The 17,539-nt window shown below is 44.5% G+C and overlaps 1 protein-coding gene across 21 annotated transcripts in view; it reads left to right on the forward strand.

The window, feature by feature from the left end:
- Nucleotides 1-17,539, forward strand: part of Znf532 (zinc finger protein 532) — a 113,299-nt gene that overhangs the window by 62,494 nt on the left and 33,266 nt on the right. For 16 of the 21 annotated variants that reach the window (XM_076555381.1, XM_076555380.1, XM_076555383.1 and 13 more), the window contains 3 exons: nt 2,837-3,018; nt 7,425-7,601; nt 13,286-13,448. The exons of 4 other annotated variants lie outside the window; for them this stretch is intronic. In XM_076555381.1, the coding sequence (XP_076411496.1) occupies nt 2,837-3,018; nt 7,425-7,601; nt 13,286-13,448 (522 nt within the window). The remainder of the gene's footprint in view (nt 1-2,836; nt 3,019-7,424; nt 7,602-13,285; nt 13,449-17,539) is intronic. One more of the 21 variants, XM_042264159.2, reaches the window with a different exon arrangement.

The raw sequence follows: 17,539 nt of genomic DNA on the forward strand, positions 1-17,539 counted from the left end.
CTTTCTTTGACTTAAACAAAAAGGAAGGGAAAGTCAGACCACAAAGAATCCGGATGCTCTCCTGTGCTCAGTGTGCCCTCTGAGCCCAGACAATGTGCATTTTGTCATGAATTTAGAGCATCCCAGAGAGCTGGTGGACCCCCCCCCACCCCCCCCCCCACCCCCCCGGTGCTGACGAAGCCCATCTCCATTGCTCCATTGTCTGCAGCAAGGACAGTTATACAATCTGCCTCCCCCCCCCCCCCTGCACAGTTCAGGAAACAGTGTCATCTGAGTTCAGAAACATGGGTACTGTGTAAGCATCAAGGAGAGAGAGTGCTTATGGCCACAGTGGAGCCCAGAGAGAAACCCTGGAGTAGTGTGGGGTGTGTGCACAGATGCGTGTGCACCTGTGTAAAATGAAGGTAAGATCCCTGCACATCCGCTGTGACCAGTGACCATGTCCTCCCCTTTCAAGAGCTCCAGGATCGATGCCTTTGGAGGCTGGAGTCCTTACACTTTCTTCTTTACTTCTGGGTGTGACGTGGGTGGGGAGCCTCATCTGGTGGCTGTGCTGGTTGGGAAAGAGGGGGTCGTGATGATGGTGATGGTGATGAGCATAATAAGCTGTGCATTTTATATGTATTGTAAAGAGCAACCACTTGTTATTACTTCCTGATGGATGATAATGTCAAGGGTTTTTGTTTGTTTGGTTTGGTTTTAGCTTTTACTCAACACATGCCCCTTGTTCTTCTAGATTTTCTTTTCTTTTGGCTTTGTATTATTACAAAAGTAGTATGATCACGTTGTAGATATGGGAGAAGCTATGGGGAAAGAGAAACTGATTTCTTATCTTGACATAACCGGGTCATCTTCTTTGACATTCAGGTTTGTTTATTCATGTTTCTCAACTGTGTATTTTTTGTGGTTGTTCATTCACATGATCCCATCCCACTCTTTCCACTGCCCCGCCACCAGAGCCTGATGGAATCCTGGTTCTTGCCGTTAGCAGTAGGGCATGGAATACATTTCTTACGTCATTAATTCTTATTTCCACCTCTGTAAAATGAAGGTATTATTGACTTCATAGATTATGAGAAATAAATGATATGATGTATTTAAATCTCTACAAAGTTCCTAATGTATTTAAAGGACTTAATTCACTGCTTGGCTCATGGTGAATTGAAACCAACCCGTATCTATATCTATATTTATATCTATATACATACATGAGTATGTGTGTGTATATACCTATGAATGTGTGCGTATGTGTATATGTAGACATATATGTATAATGTTTTTTGACTTCTCTTAGAATTGAAAGTATGAGTTTTCTTTGCAGTGAGTGCACACTAAGGTGCCGCCATGATTCTCAGATGGGAGAATGGCTTGTGGAGGAGGAGGAAGACTAGTTCACGGAGGAGGGATCGCCACTGACTGTACTGATAGCAGGCCCTTTTAACTAGTGACTGTTGGCTGGTTGTGTTGTTGCATGCTTTAACCTTTGAAGGATGTGTTCCTAGGAGTGCCGTCTTTTAATGACCTTGACCTCATCAACACTGCCTGTAATGCCCTAATTTTGTGATTATAATAAACGTTTTATGGGATAAAACTTGTATTTTAGTCCTTTCAGGAGAAAAGCCAAGAGATAATTTTCTTTCTTTCTTAACTTTCTTTTTGTTTTTTCGAGACAGGGTTTCGCAATGTAGTTCTGGCTGTCCTGGATCTCACTCTGTAGACCAGGCTGGCCTTGAACTCAGAGATCCGCCTGCCTCTGCCTCCTGAGTGCTGGGATTAAAGGTGTGCACCACCACCATCTGGCAAGAAATAATTTTCAAGTGAGTTTTCTTTTTCTCTTAGTATAAGTCACTTCAAAACTTAAATTTTTGGGCTTAATTTGAAATAACTGAAGAATTAAAAATATGTTTTAAGCTGCTGTCAATCTGAGTGTTTTTAATCTCAGAAAAATCTATAGTTTGATGCTTTCTTTGACTTCAATACAGATGGTTTATTTAGAATGTGCAAGAGGTAGTTGTTTCTGCACAAATGTCTGAAAAGTGTATTGATTTTAACTCACATTCTGTTGCATTTGTTTTGAGGATGGTAGTCAGTTTATATTGACTGAGGTTCTTTTTTTTATATTTTAGAAATACATTTATACTTATATTTAAGAGAATGAAAAATAGAGTATTTGAGGGGTTTTTGATAATTAAATATTTTTCTTCAAGGAAAGTTTCAGTCTTTATTTTAATACAGTCAGATTTTAAGCTTTGTAAAATTCCTTGTGCTCTGCAAATTTCAATTTAATGTCCAAATTTATTTATCTGAGCTTGAATTTTTTTTATTTTAATTATAAATCATGTTATGGCCAGTTCATCCATTTGAAGGCCAACTTAGGTACAGAAAGAAAACCAGTCCCTAAGCCATACAAGAAAGAAACTGGATTAACCTGGGTGAATTTCTGTTGTCCTGAGGCAAGTTCTGGATTGTGGGAAGTACAGCTCCTGTTGGGCCCGGGAGCTAGGAGATGTGTTGGTCTGCCAATACAGTTTGTAAGAGGACCTTTGCTCTGGACAAGATGCAGGAGAAACAGGCCCGGAAGCAGTTAAAGCTGCTGGTGTTTTCTTTAGCTCACACTTTGGCATGAGCCTGCCTCTGTAATGCTGATCACGTTTATTTTACAGGGTGAAAAATTTCCATTAAACATGTGATCATCAGGTTTGCTCTTCCCGCGGGCTTTAGAGTCATTGATAGCCGTGTTTAAAATGACGCGTAACTGCTGTACAGCTTGACTAAGGTACTTGTCTACAGCCATGCTTAGCAGGACCAATCGTGTTTCCCCCTTTGGTTTATCTAGAAGACTTGCACTGTCTGCCAGATGCTGCTTCCTAACCAGTGCAGTTATGCTTCACACCAGAGAATCCATCAGCACAAATCTCCCTACACCTGCCCCGAGTGCGGGGCCATCTGCAGGTCGGTGCACTTCCAGACCCACGTCACCAAGAACTGTCTGCACTACACACGGAGAGTTGGTTTTCGGTCAGTATGTCGTTCACTTCTGCGCAAGTTGTTCACTGGTCACTGCACTACGATTTGAAGGGCCCGTGCACACCCCTAGTTCTCAGGGCTGTCTGGTGATACTGCAGCTCAGATCCTCTGGGAACTTAGCTCATTTGTAGTAGAGTTGATCCGTTTGAATCCAAGTTTAATGTCATGTCATTATCCATACAGATGAGGATAAATTGGGTGATCCTTTCAGGTAAATGTGCGTGTTATGGAGCTCGGCCATGACTGACAGCCTGCAAAACCCTCTTCCCCACCCCTGCACATAGGTTGCTGCCCTCCCCATATTTATCCTCTGCAGGAATACCATGCATTTCTGCACCTCTTATTAGTCCCCTTCTAATAAATATAAACATGATGGATTGCCGTAGCCACACAGAAGGGTCAGGTGAACATTTTTCTCTCATCAGTCTTTGGAGCCTCCCTTCCAAAAGTCCTTCCCTTCTGCCTCCTCCACCTCAGTTCCGGCCCTTTTATCTTTTCACTGGCCCTGGAGATTCCCAGATGTGTATTTTTTGACATCTGGCAACTTCATTGTTAATTTACCCAGTGTTAGGGGATGATGTACTTTGTTCTCAAACTTCGTTACCTTCTTAAATGTGCTCCCGTCCCATTACACTTGACCTGATGAAAACCCCTCAAGGGACTATGTCATGGGTGACATGTCTTTGTATTAGCTTTGTTTCACTGTGGCATGTGTTTATCTTACCATGTTTGGTTAGACGGTTAATGTGCAATGATTTTGCTTAGTCGTAATTTGTCACACGGTTTATAAAAATGAGGTAGCATTGGTGTAATTTGATGGTTTTATTTCATTTTAGTTTATGTTCCAAGATCACTAATTCCTGGGTAGCTCTGCCCAATTGTTTTTCTTTTTCTTCCTCCTCATCTTAAGATTTATTTCTTTTTATTTTTTGTGTGTAGGTATTTTGCCTGCATGTGTGCATGTCTGTTAGCCATGTATGTGTGTTGCCTGAGGAAGTCAGAAGAGGACCTCAGTTCTCCTGAAACTTGAGTTACAAATGGTTGTTAGTTGTGTGTGGGTGCTTGGAATCGAACTCGTAAAGAAGAGCCAATGCTCTGAACTGCTGAGCTATCTCTCCAGCTCTCCTCTGCTCCGTTTTCTAACACTAAAATATGAGGCAGATTCCTGTTTTTATTCTTATACCTTCAAATTTGTAGTGTGCAAATGCCTTATGGTTTGAGATCTAACCTGGTAGGAAACTAGAAAACAAGAAACCAAGGTTTTTCCTTTGTGCTAGATTTTCTTGTCATGATTTGTGTGAAATTCCTGTGTCCTCTCCTTTTTGTACCCCGTAACTTGGGTGATGACCTGCCGCCAGCCCTCAGAGATGTGACAGTTAAACAAGATGGTCCACAGAGCTACTCAGAGTAGTACTTTGTTCTTACCGCATGCTTGGGGACCGTGAGTGGCTTCTGCACACGGCCAGGGGACGCAGCTGTGCGGCTTGGACGCCTGCTGCCGTTCTCTGCGGCCTGCTATGTGTTCCCACAGAACTGAGGACAGCCTCTGCACGCCCAGTTAGTCCTGCTGTCTTCCTAAGCTAAGACAGACATCTCACATGCAGGCTGGGAGAAGATCGCCCTGCCCTTCCTTTGTTCCAGGCAGGACTTGCTGAAATTGGTGCTTTCAATCTTACATTTTGGATTTTATCAAGTTTGTATTAACTGTGGATTTTCTAGGCTAGACTTAAGGGTATACAGACTGTGAAAACATCGTGCTTTGGGGTTTTCTATATTTGCTTTTGATACAGGGTCCTACTATGACTCCCTGGCTGTCTTGCAACTTGCGGTGTGGAAAGGCTGGCCTCACTCCTGAGCCTCCAGAGCTGGGATTATCAATAGGCATCACTATGCCCATCCTCCATGCTTGTTTGTGGTGAAGTTTCGTTCATGCTGACTTCTTTGGAGAAGATACAAAAACTCAAACATTTTCCCTGCCCACCTCCTTTTTTTTTTTTTTTTTTTTTTTTTTTGTGAAGAGTCTTATACTGTAGCCCAGGCTAGCCTGAAACAGTTCGGCCCGGGGTTAGACACCAGTGCTCATGCCCAGTCCTCCTGCTGTTTTAAACAATGGGGTAGTTCCTGCCTGGTCTTGGCAGCCTGTTGGTCCTGCCCTGTTTCTCTCTGTCTCTCTGTCTCTCTCTCCTCTCTGTCATCTCTCTTGTCTCTGTAGTTAATCATTGTAGGTATGATCTTTCTGTAGCCAGGGAAGGTTTTCTGAGGGCTCCCACTCCTGCCTCTCTTCCTTCCTAGGCAGGTGCTTGCCTATCTTTTCATCCTGTTGTGTCTCTTAAATACGGCTAAGCCTGGAGCCTCCTTAACTTGTGAATGTCAGTTATGAATAAAAGTCAAATATTTTTCTGAATTTTCCTGCCTCCTGATACGAACATTTAAGGAGACATTATTGTCAGATTGTATACTGTAAACACTTTTGAATTAAAAATGAATAATAAAGAGAGCTGGGCGTGGTGACGCATGCCTGTCACCCCCAGAACCTGTGAGGTAGATGTTCGGCAGCATTGTGGTAGCGTAAGGTGTCTGAAATTGTGTTCCATGTGCCTGCTTCACCTGCCACTGTCCTGGCCTCTGCTGCCCTCCCTCTCTCCTCTCTCTGCCTTCTTTTGGCTTCTGTGGTCCCCTTTAGACTGAGTCCCTTCACATCTGCTGCCAACTCAACAACCACATTTCACCCTGTTTGCAGCCTGGGAAGCTTTTCTCTTGCTCCAGTGGCTCTGGAACATGGGGCCCATTAGCGCACTTCTCTTGGCTTTAGATAGAGTCTGGTCCTGTGTTTGGTGGGAAGCTGTGTGTGGTCTGCACTGTAGCCCACCCTGGGGCAGCATTTGGGTCGCACTGGGACAGGTGGAAACATCAGACCCCAGATTCTAGCATCTGTCTGTGGTCATACTTCCCTGGATGTGTTTGATCTCCTCAGATGGGAGTCCTCCCTAAGGCCAGGAACCAGGGGAGCTGGCAGGACTCTGGCTGTGACCTCGTCTCCCCTTACCTTGTAGTCACTAGTTTCTAGGGGACGGTGGGACTAAAAATGATCTGTCCAGTTCTTAGTTTACAAATGAGTCATGGCAGACAGGCGCATTAGGCAGCCCAGGAGACCTTCAGTGTGTTTGGCCAACTCCTGTATTGAGAGAAGTTCCCTGTTAGTAGGACAGGGAATCTTTGTTGTTCTCTCCTTACAGTGTTTTAGTTTCTGTGTTGGTGACCACTGTGCCTTACGACAATAAAACTGAGAATACACCTTGATTTTCTAAAGATCCTACAAAGCCTTCTTAGGTCTATGCTCTGTAGAATACACACCCTCTGTGTGGCTTTACAGGAGTTATCTCCATGAGTCCAGGTGTGCCTCAAAGCCTAGAAGGGCAGGAGTGTCTGTCTGACATGGTGTCCAGGAGGACAGGCCCTGTCAGCAGATTTCTTCCCCAGGTGACTTGCTTATACATGATTAGGTGCATGTGTATTCAGTCACAAGCGAGGCATGCTCTCTCAGACAGTTTCCAAGAGCCATGGTGAACATTCTTAAATGTTTTCCATATGTGGATCAAGAAGAAAGACTCCATCGTCTAATGGAGGTGTTACAAGTATTGCTGTGAGTCCTTGTGAGAAGATGAGCTGGGGGTGGGGCTAGTTTTGAGGTTGTTTCTGTGGGATTAGGTTTGAGCAGGGAAGGAGCTCGTTGTCCTACTTAGACATCCAGAAGCTTGGAGCCAGTTGTTTTTGGAGCTGCTGACTTTTTAGAAGCTTGTGTTGATGTGGTTTAAAGGCCAAATACAAGCACAGTCAGGCCATCTCCCAGCAGACAACACCCAGGTGGCTGACTTCCACCACCTTCTGGGTCACCGTGCAGCGAGAATATATTGCCCACACCGGTATGTGCCAGGAGACCATGGGCCATGCCCTCTCCATGTGCCCCTCTCTCCCTCTGTCGAGGGCATGTAGGTGCAGATCCCAAGACCTCTTCCATTGGAAAGGTCCCCCACGTGGTACGAGGACAAGTGGGAACATCAGACCCTAGTGGCAGTCCAGTACATGAACGTCCTTCCCCAGTTCAGGATCCCTGTTCTTGCTGGGTCCCCTCACGGTCTGTTGGCCTTACTATATATCCTTCCTCAAAATGTTGAAGATGCTCCAGACACTGACCATCTGTACATTAATTTTCTTCATGATCTTTCCTCTTAAACACACAAAATTAACTTGACTCTGTTGCAAGCAGAGAAGTACTTTCCAAAAGCCACGCGAAACCTCTGTGGGCTGTGAGATGTGTTCGCTTCGCCCCGTCACACAGTGATGTCCCTCACGGTGTTCCGTAGTCTGTGCTAACGACAGTATTGTTTCTCTGACAGATGTGTACATTGCAATGTTGTGTACTCTGACGTGGCCGCACTGAAGTCTCACATTCAAGGCTCTCACTGTGAAGTCTTCTACAAGTGCCCTATCTGTCCAATGGCGTTTAAGTCTGCCCCAAGTACACACTCCCACGCCTACACGCAGCATCCTGGCGTCAAGATAGGAGAACCCAAGTAAGTTACCCATGGCTGAGTTTCACTCTGCTGCTGTAGTGTCCTTTAGAGGAGGTTGCCATTGCAGTGAATCAGACGTAAGGTCTGAACATGCGTGGACTGTGTTGACTGGATGTGTGGTGTTCTGCTGGTAGCTCACCAAATCACTGCTTTCTCCAGGTAAAGTCTTTGTCCCAAATGGTCACCTGTTTTTCATGCTCTTAGCATTGATTTCTGCTCAACAAACGAATACTTATCCATTTTATTCCTAAGGTGATTTTTAACAAATGAGTTTTAGGAGAATTATCAAATACAAAAACAGAAACCCCAAACGATGCTAGGGTCCATGCTGTCATCATTTGTTTATTGTAGGACACACTTTCCCTAGCAGTATTCCAAAGGTGAACTCAGCTTGAGACACTAGTTACTGAATTAACTTTATAGCTAGGGCGAGCCATTGATTAGTGGAAGTAAATCCAATTTTACTTAATGCTGTTCTTGCTTTAGGGCTGGTAAATAGATAGGGCTACCTGCCTGTCTGCTGCAGGGGTCAGTCAGCCACGGAGAGGGGGCAGTGTGGGTGCAGGGGCAGCTCCGAGGGCCTCCAGCTGCCAGTTGTGAGGCCTGTGAGGCCTGTGAGGGGTTGTTACCCGTCTCAACCTCTCCTGTAGATGCAGGTCATGCTTGTGTCCCAGGGTCGGAGTAAGATGAGAATAAGGTGATGTGGCTGATGTTTGTGGCCTGAGGCGTCTGTTTGGGGTGGAGAGGAACTCTATAAGCATTGTTTCTATATCTACTCACTCCCTCTTTGTGTACACACAGTGTACCACCTGGTGGTGGTCATTTTATTCCTGATTCCTGTGGCCATGTGCAGTGTGATGACTGGAGGCTAGGGTGGCTCGCCCAGTATTTTAGTGCCCTTTTTCATCTGTAACTTCATTATCAAAGATCCCTGAGGGAAAGAGGTGTACTTCTTTGTATGTCCATTTTTTTTTTTTAATTTTGGGGAAATACTATTGAATATATACAAATGACTGTTTACTAAAACAACGTTAAAATCTACTTAATTCAAATAGGTCTTTTCCTTGATGTTTTGTGTATTGATCTTCAAAGGGAGGCACATTACAAATTAGAGGATTCGAATTCCACTGGATGTCTTCACACAGAGACAGGGATTAGTGAGATTAATGAATGTGTCTCCAGAGTTCGTGGGGGGAAGCTTGTACACACTGACAAACAGCCGTTGCCTCGTGATGAATATAGCCCCTTGATTCTTCACTCAAATAAGCCACATATTCTGTCCGTACAGTTTTGTAAACTGAAAAGAGAGGATAGTAGATTATTAAGATAAGACAATATTGCTCACATTTGAGTACAGTAGGTCTAGAATTTTCATAGCTTTACTTAAAAGAAGCCCTTTACAGGGTGCAGTGGTCCCTTGTCCTTTATCCACAATTTTAATTTCTGAAATTTCCATTAACCAAGATCAGCCGTGGTCTGAAATTATTGAATGGAACATTCCAGAAGTAAACAAGTTGTAGGTCTAGATTATGCACTGCTCTTGATAGTGTCATGGAATGTCTTAGTGTCCGGCTTCATCACGACACCAGCACCCTTTGTCCAGGGTTTCTATACTGTTTGTGCTACCTGCCCATTAGCCAGTTAGTGACCAGCTTGGTTATCTGATTGACAGTTGTAGTACTGTGCACAGTACTGTGTGCAGGTGGCTCTGAGAGCACTTCACAGTACCCCCATAGTGAGAGTAGTGGTACCAGCCCCACCTAGAGAGGCCGAGAAGTGCCTCCTTTAAGTAAAGACCCTCACGTTCTAGACTAGTAAAGAAACGGGGAACAATCGGATGCTGAAATCCATGGAAAGAGCAAATGTTCTACCCATGAACCGGTGAAGGAGAGAGGTGAAGTCAGCCATGATTACCTGTTACACCCCGACCAGGAGAAGTGACAAGCGGAAGTGCCGTTGAGATGGTAAAGGCACCAGATTAGAGTGTTCAGTGTTTGTGTGGCTTCCGGACCCCACTGGGGGGGGGGGTCTGAGGATGGACCCCCACAGATAAGAGGGAAATTGTCTGGTCCAGTTCATCATCCTCATAACCCACTCTCCCTTTCATCCCTGGGAGTAACAGGACATTATGACCTGATACTTCAGTGTGTTCTTCCCTGTGCAAAAGCACGCTCCTAAAAGTCACGAGCACACAGCTCCTGCTCACGGTAGTGGTGCTGATCCCCTGGCCAGCCAGTTCAGACTGGATTCAGATCGTCCCAGTTGCCTAGACACCTAGACAGTGTCTTTATCCTTGCTTTCCAAGATGCTGACCAAACCCCGACCCCACCCCCATGCAAAAAAAAAAAAAAAAAAAAAAAAGAAGAAGAGGAAGCAGCAACTGTTCATTCTGGGATGGCCTTCTCTGTCTGTTCTATTTTTCGGAGTCAGCCCAGGACCTGCTCTCATCATCGAGAATCTTGCAGAAATGAGGCTGTGCATCTTCTCAGTGGGCCACATGGGCACCGCCGGGGCTCAGCCGGTGGGCAGCTCCCCGACAGCGCTGCTGGCAGCTTTCATTGACCTGTCGGTTTCTGCCATATTCCTCACCTCTTCCCCCTTCACATTCCTTAGTGCTTTTTGTTTGTTCTGCTTTTTGAGATGAGACCCTGCTGTGTAGCCAGGATAGCCTGGAACTCACCCCGTTTTGCCTCTGCTGCGACTAGAGAAGCTTATCAGTGCTCTGGGCTCATTAGTGTTTCATGGAAAGGTTTTTTTTTTTTTAATATAACATATCAACAACTTGTTCCTCAGTTTCCTCAACAAAGGCTAAGTTACTCTCTTGTCTTTGGTTTTATATTTTTCCCCAAGAGAATATACCATGAAGAAAATGATCGTTATACCTGGTTTAAGATTTATTTTTAAGTGTGTGTGTGTGTGTGTGTGTGTGTGTGTGTGTGTGTGTAATGTGCGTGCACATATGTGTGGATACATGCATTACCAGAGGTGTTGAATCTTCCTGGAGCTGGAGTTAAGGAACTGAACACTAGTCCTTTAGAAGAGCAGTGTAAGCTCTTGATAACTGAGCCATGCCCTCATGCCTGGTTTTATGAAATACTGAGAAAGAGAATCATAAGTGGATAATCAGTCCAACTAATAAATCTCAGTGCTTCTCTTAAAGCTCTTCTCCCCTGCACCAATTTTTCATGTATTTTTTAAAATTAATTTTTTAAGCAGACATACAAAGTGGGAGGTCTCATTATGGCATTTCCATATAGACACCATTATGAGGCTATTCTCCCCCCCAGAGCTGAAGACCGAACCCAGGGCCTTATGCTTGCTAGGCAAGCACTCTACCACTGAGCTAAATCGCCAACCCTGAGGCTATTCTGTTTGAAAGATTTATTTTTAAGTGTGTGTGTGTGTGTGTGTGTTTGTGTGTTTATACACGTGAGTACAGGAAACCAGAGATCCCCTGAAGCTGGAGTTAATAGGCAGTTGTGAGCTGCCTGACATGGGACCATGATGAGACCAAACTTGGGTCCTCTGCAAGTGCATCCCATACTCACAACAGCTGAGTCATCCTGCAGCCCAGTCTCTTTTCTTTCCTCAAATGCTTGTCTTTTGATTACAGGAAACCATAAAATAAAGATAAGCAGAGTAACAGCATGCACACACTATCCATTCCTAGAGGTGATGATAATTTTATGCTTAGAAATGTGATCTTGAGGCTGGAGAGATGGCTCTAAGGTTACGAACACTTCCTGCTCTTCCAGAGGGCCTGAGTTCAGGTAGTAGCACTCATGTCTAGAGGCTCCCAACTGCCTGTTGTTCCAGCTCCCAGGGATCCAGCACCCTCTTCTGACCTCCAAGGATGCCTGCATATATGTGGCATCTACGTATACACACCCAAAAATAAAATAATTCATTAATAAAAAAGAAATGTGCCCATATCATAATATACTGCCTTGTTTTAATTTTCCTGAAAATCTTTATAAGCAATTTCTTTTAAAAATGTCCTTCTATGGTTGCCCTATGTGATGTTTTAGTTCACTGGATATTGAGCAGTCTCAAACAGTAAGGAAATGAGCATCCCTGGGTACCTGTTGCTGTGATGGTGAAGCATCCCTGGGTGTCTGTTGCTGATGGTGAAGCATCCCTGGGTGCCTGTTGCTGTGATGGTGAAGCATCCCTGGGTGTCTGTTGCTGTGATGGTGAAGCACTGGGCTGTGTTAGGAAAGCCTGTCAGCAATGAGCTGGATCTTTCTCCCCATCTTCAGTTAAAGGTGAAAAGTGACTAATTTAGCAAGACCTTGGAAAAACATGTGGCCTTCTGGTTACATTTGAAAGCCTTCTATGAGAGTTAAAGATAAAGTCACAGCGTTAAAGCTATAATTTTAAAAGAAACTAAATTATTTATTTATTTATAGATAGTCTTGCTGTTTAGCCAGAATGATATTTGCAGTATACTGAGCTGGTCTTGAGGTCGTAGCAACTTCTCTGCCTCATCTTCCCAAGTGCTGGGATTAAAGGCGTATACCACCATGCTGGGCTAAATTACAATTTTATTTATTTTTGGACAACATTACCCAGTGGAGTGTGGAGCTCTGAGGAGCTGTCTTAAGAACATACTCAGGAGATGCAGATGGGCGTGTGGGGCTCCCTTGACTAGCTTTGCCGTACAGCTTTTAAGTTAAACGTCTACATTTCCCCCGGCTTTTCTCTTCAGTCAGCTTGCTTTCTTCTTTTCTCAGCTGCTCCCCAGGCTCCCTGTGCCTGGTCCACAGTTCTGCAAAGGGGCCAGGTTCCCCAGGCCTCCCTAAGGACCAGGATGACCTAGAGCAGTTGTAAGGAAGGGGTCTGCTGTGTCCAGCTGCATACACCCCAGTGCCACCAAACACCTGTCCCCGAACTTCAGGAGAGGTCTAAGTGGGTGGAAGAGGTTTGTTTAGGAGATTCCAGTCTGCTGAACAGTAAGGAGGTGGCTTCGGATAAGGCATTTGGTATGGAATAGAGTCTAGTATCCGGGTACTAAAACCATTTTTCAGAAGCATTGGGTTTCCTGTGCTGTGTGTTGTCTTTTTATCTCTGTAATTGTGTGCTGGTGTATAGTTTTCTGTGTTAAAATTGGTGTAGATAGGTTGATATCCAGGTCTGAAATTGCTGATTTTAAATGTAAACTTGAGGCAGGTTGTCCAGGTATTAGAGTTTGGGTGTCTTTAGTTCATTAATCAAATTCTTTTCCTAGTTAGGGCACCACATTGAGCTGTGTTGTTTTATTTGACCTTACAAAAAAATTGCCCCCGCATCTTTTTCCAGGTTAGGATGCCACTGTTTAGATGTGTTGCCTTTTTCAAAAGAAGGGAAGGAGGGAGGGAGAAAGAGAAATTTTGGTTGTTTCTTGCTGTGTGTACCAGCACTGAGAGGTTTTGTACAAATGCCCATCGTAGCCTTGTGAGGCAGAAAATGGTCACCGAGATTTCTAAACAAATGTCGCTGAATGTGTCTTAGTCAGAACTGAAGCCGTATGTGTGTGACTGAGTGATGCCAGTTGTCTTGAAAAGTTTGTATCACAGCTAAAATGTTCTTTTGTTTGTGTTCTTTCAATGGCTTCTACCTCCCGAGTTCCTTAGATGCTAAGCCGTAGCTCTTTTGACTGAGACGAGGCTGACTGACTGTATCTCGCTGCGCTTCTTCTGTTCTAGAATAATCTATAAGTGTTCCATGTGCGACACTGTGTTCACCCTGCAGACCTTGCTGTACCGCCACTTTGACCAGCACACTGAGAACCAGAAGGTGTCTGTTTTCAAGTGTCCAGACTGTTCTCTTTTATATGCACAGAAGCAACTTATGATGGACCATATCAAGGTGTGTGTGCGCGTCTCTCCTCTGTCTAAGTGAACTGCAGACACTTGCATGGTTTTAGGGCTCTGGCTGAGCTGCAGGTTTCTGTAAAGCATGCTGCTCTCTAAGGAAAGAGAAGGGCACTGGCCCATGCCACATTCTGTCCTCATGTTCAGTTAGCTTTGGGGTGCCCTTTTTCCAGGAGCCAACGACTGCTGACAGAGAACTAGTGTGCATGCTCTGGTTTAAAAGAATAATGAAGTTATTAGGGCTCTTTTTTATTTACGTGAAAATGATGACTGTGAAGTTTTCTTTAAAAAGATAAGGTTTATTTTTGTTTTAGTTTGGGTATATGTCTGTGTGTGATATATGCGCATGTGAGTGTGCTTGGAGACCAGACTTCAGATTCTCCTGGATCTGGAACAGGCAGTTGTGAACGGTGTGGTGTGGGTGCTGGGAATTGAACTCAGGTTTTATGCAGGTGTAGTGTGTGCTCTTAATCTTAGCAGCATCTGTAGTTTTCTGTTTTGAGAACTCTGTCTTATGGGATTAATAAATAGAAGTTTGGATGAGTTATGCTAATTTATACAAATATTGGTACATTGAAAAAAATCAAGGTTTAGCCTTGAAATTATATAAGCACTTAAATTTGCATTATATTTGATTGAGTCTTTCACTTTTTTCACCCTATAAAAATGTAATTTGGTCATGATGGCACACACTTTCAATTGATGGTAGAGGCAGGAGGATCCCCGTGAATTCTAGGCTAGCCAGGGCTGCATAGTTATACCTTATTTTTCTTTTTTAATTTTAATTTTGTTATGTGTATGTATGTTTTGTCTGCATGTATGTATGTGTACTCTATTTGTGCCTGAGGTCAAAAGAGGGCATCCGTTTTCCTGAAACTGGAATTATAGATGGTTGTGAGCCACCATGTGGGTGCTGGGAACCAAACCCAGGTCCTCTGCAAGAGAGCAGTAAGTGCTCTTAAGCACTGAGTTGCTGGTTTCAATATTTAGGGTAGATTAGGTGTTGGACCTGATGTGGCTGTTGGTGTAAGTGTCTTGTTTGGGTTCTTGTATCCACCCCTCTAAAGAGGCACCATGCTCCATTTTCAGTATCAAAGGCTGGTACGGAATTAGAGCTTTCTTTCCTTTGAAATGGACAGGGTCTTACGATGACACTCTAGCTTGCCTAGAATTTACTGTGTAAGTCATGCTGACCTTGATTTCCCAGAAATCTTCCCACCTCTGCCTCCTAAGCGATGGGATTAAAGGCTGGTGCTGCCCCTGCTCAAGTCTAGCTTCTTGCTCTCCCCCTCTGAACAGGAGGCAGGCATGGAGGGAGGAAGTCGCCTCTTCCAAGCTGCTTATTGGCTTTCTGGAATGTAATCTTGCATCAGGAAGTGGTGTGTGTGGTGGTATAGGGGGTTCTTCTTGTAATAGTGAATGTGGATGAATACAGTCCCCAAGGAATAGAGATTGAGGAAGAATGGTCTAATCCTGTGTCCATAGGAGGAAGGATTGTCTTTAGTTATCCAACCTTTACCAGCCTATGTGATAAGAAAACAGGGGGACTGTTTTCATTTTAAGTACATTCTAGTGTCTTAAACTCCTTTTACATTATGCTTGGTAGGTAAGAATAAATACAATGTTTTAGAGGCACCTTTATGTTTAAAATGATGCATCTCTTGCTCCATATTTATCTTGCCTGGTACCTCTGATGCAGTCATGAAGGAGAAATGGAATAGGGATTTTGGAAAGAGTGGTGCTCTCCCTCTCTCTCTCTCTCTCTCTCTCTTGCTCTCTCTCTGTCACACACACACACACACACACACACACACACACACACACACACACACACACACATTCTCTCTCTCTCTCCCTCGCTCACTCTCTCGCTCACTCCCACGCTGTTAGGTGGCCCTTTATTACCTGATTCATAGCGTGTGTCTGTTCTCCCAGGATACATATTTATTTACTTTGTAGGTCCTTACCCTCCATATATTGACATTCGCTGTCAGTCAGACCTTTAACTTATAGTCATCCTGGTTAGCTGTTCTTTACAGGAACTAAGGGAAAATCATTTCTGAAAGAATTAAGTTCTATTAGTATTTTTTTAAATGGTTCTGGGGATCAAATGTGGGCCTTGCGTATGCTAGATATATTTGTATTCCTTTTGTTGCATTACTATTATTTGCAATGTGTCAATAAATGCACAATAAATAACTTAGAAACCTGCATTTCAGCACATATATGCTCTTGTTGTCTTGGCGGAATCCCCATTTCTTGGTGATTTCTGTCCCCAGGGTTATTTTACAGAGGAGACATATGTCCTTGTCCTCTCTTCCATTTGCCTTGAAGCTTACAGAAAGTTTGAGGATTTGTTCCTTGTGTTTTAAATGATTAGAAATGTTAAAAACCCAGGGGCTGGACAGGGAGTGTGGTTGTTAATGGAGGGAGGACTCCTGGGGTTAACCTCTGGTCTCCTCATGGACACACACACACACACACACACACACACACACGTACAACAGGTACGTTGTGTACTGAGGCACAAACTAGCTGCCCTCTGTGCACACGGAAGTCTGTCATGTACATGGAGAAACGCACGTGTGACCTAGGGAAACTGTCTGTCCTGTTTTCCCCTGCTCGGAGGGCCTGGTCTGACATTGCCCTCAGCCCCTTGGATGGGCCAGTTGATGCTTGCATACATGGAGAGCTGTGGCCTCTCTTGGTGAGAATACCGCACAACTCCCTTTTCCTCCTGGGAAGGACAGTGCCCAAGAACGCCACTAAGGCCGTGCTGTTTAGCTAAGCCCTCTCCTAAGAAAGCATCCTGGGGAGTTAGAATGATTGATGTCCTCCTTGACAACTCAGGAGGAACTTGGGGCCAAGCCTTCCACAGAGCCAGTCTGTTGACCACGGGGACCTGGGTGCCAGAGCTCCTGGGGAACAGCTTCTGTGAATGTACTCTTGTAGGCACAGGGCTCCCGAGGCAAGCCACCAACCTGCCTCCTTATCAGGAGGAAGGCCCCACTCACAAATAATCTGTGTCTGGACACAGACTCATTGCCTTTAGTATACAGACAACAAACCCAAAGTCTTTAGAATCAATTGCATCGGTAGAGCTACTGAGTCACAAGTTCAAGGCTTGCCTGAGCTGTTGAGTGAATACAAGGCCAGAGTGGGCAACTTGGTGAAACTGTCTCATAATAAAAAGTACAAAGGTATGTATCTCAGTATGGAGTGCTTGTCTGGAAATCTCGCAGCCCTGGATGCAATGTTTAGGACTTCAAGGGGCAAAGAAAGAATCATTGTACTGATTTTATCTCACTCACACTTGAAATCCTGTGGGTTTAGGATGGCAGTTTGCTGACTATTGTATCAATGATAATAAATAGCCACACAATTTTTAAAGGCTTTTTGAGTACCTACTGGGTACACTCACAGAGGCGGTATACTCCTCCTAGTAAAAGTGACTGAGAGGTAAAAATTACCCCCAAACCCTGGCAGGTTGGCACCTGTACCGACAGGTTACAAGTGTTCCAAGAATATGAAAAGCAGTAAGTCTAGCTGGATCCTGGGCCTTGGATACCCTTTTGCACATTAGCCTGCGTACACAGCTCTGCAAGCAGGAAGGTAAAGCCATCTCCAGAAATGGTCAGCCACACAGAGGGCTTGCTCTTGGCCAGCCAGGAGGGGGTACTAATATGTTCCAGTACAGGGGCCTGTCTTCACAGAGTGTTAAAATGGCACTGGTGGATAAGCCCCGGAAAATTATTTGGAACTGTGGCCAGTAAGATGGCTCAGTGTGTAAAGGCACCTGACAGGCTGAGTTTGATCTCCAGGACATCCTGAATTCCATATGGTGGAATGAGATGCTCAACTCCAGATAGATCCCTGACTTCCACATGTGCGCTCTGCCACCTGTGCACCCACGCATGTAAATACATGCACACAGAATAAATAAATGTTCAAAAACATAGCTTAGAGCATTCATTTAAGTTATTTATTATGCTTCTTTATGGCGCTGGTGAAATCACTCAATGGCTAAAGGTACCTGCTGCCATCCTGATGGCCTGAGTCTCATCCCTAGGACCTACCTTCACACAT

The sequence above is a fragment of the Peromyscus maniculatus genome, chromosome 19, assembly GCF_049852395.1.
Source record: "Peromyscus maniculatus bairdii isolate BWxNUB_F1_BW_parent chromosome 19, HU_Pman_BW_mat_3.1, whole genome shotgun sequence".
Classification (NCBI taxonomy): domain Eukaryota; kingdom Metazoa; phylum Chordata; class Mammalia; order Rodentia; family Cricetidae; genus Peromyscus; species Peromyscus maniculatus.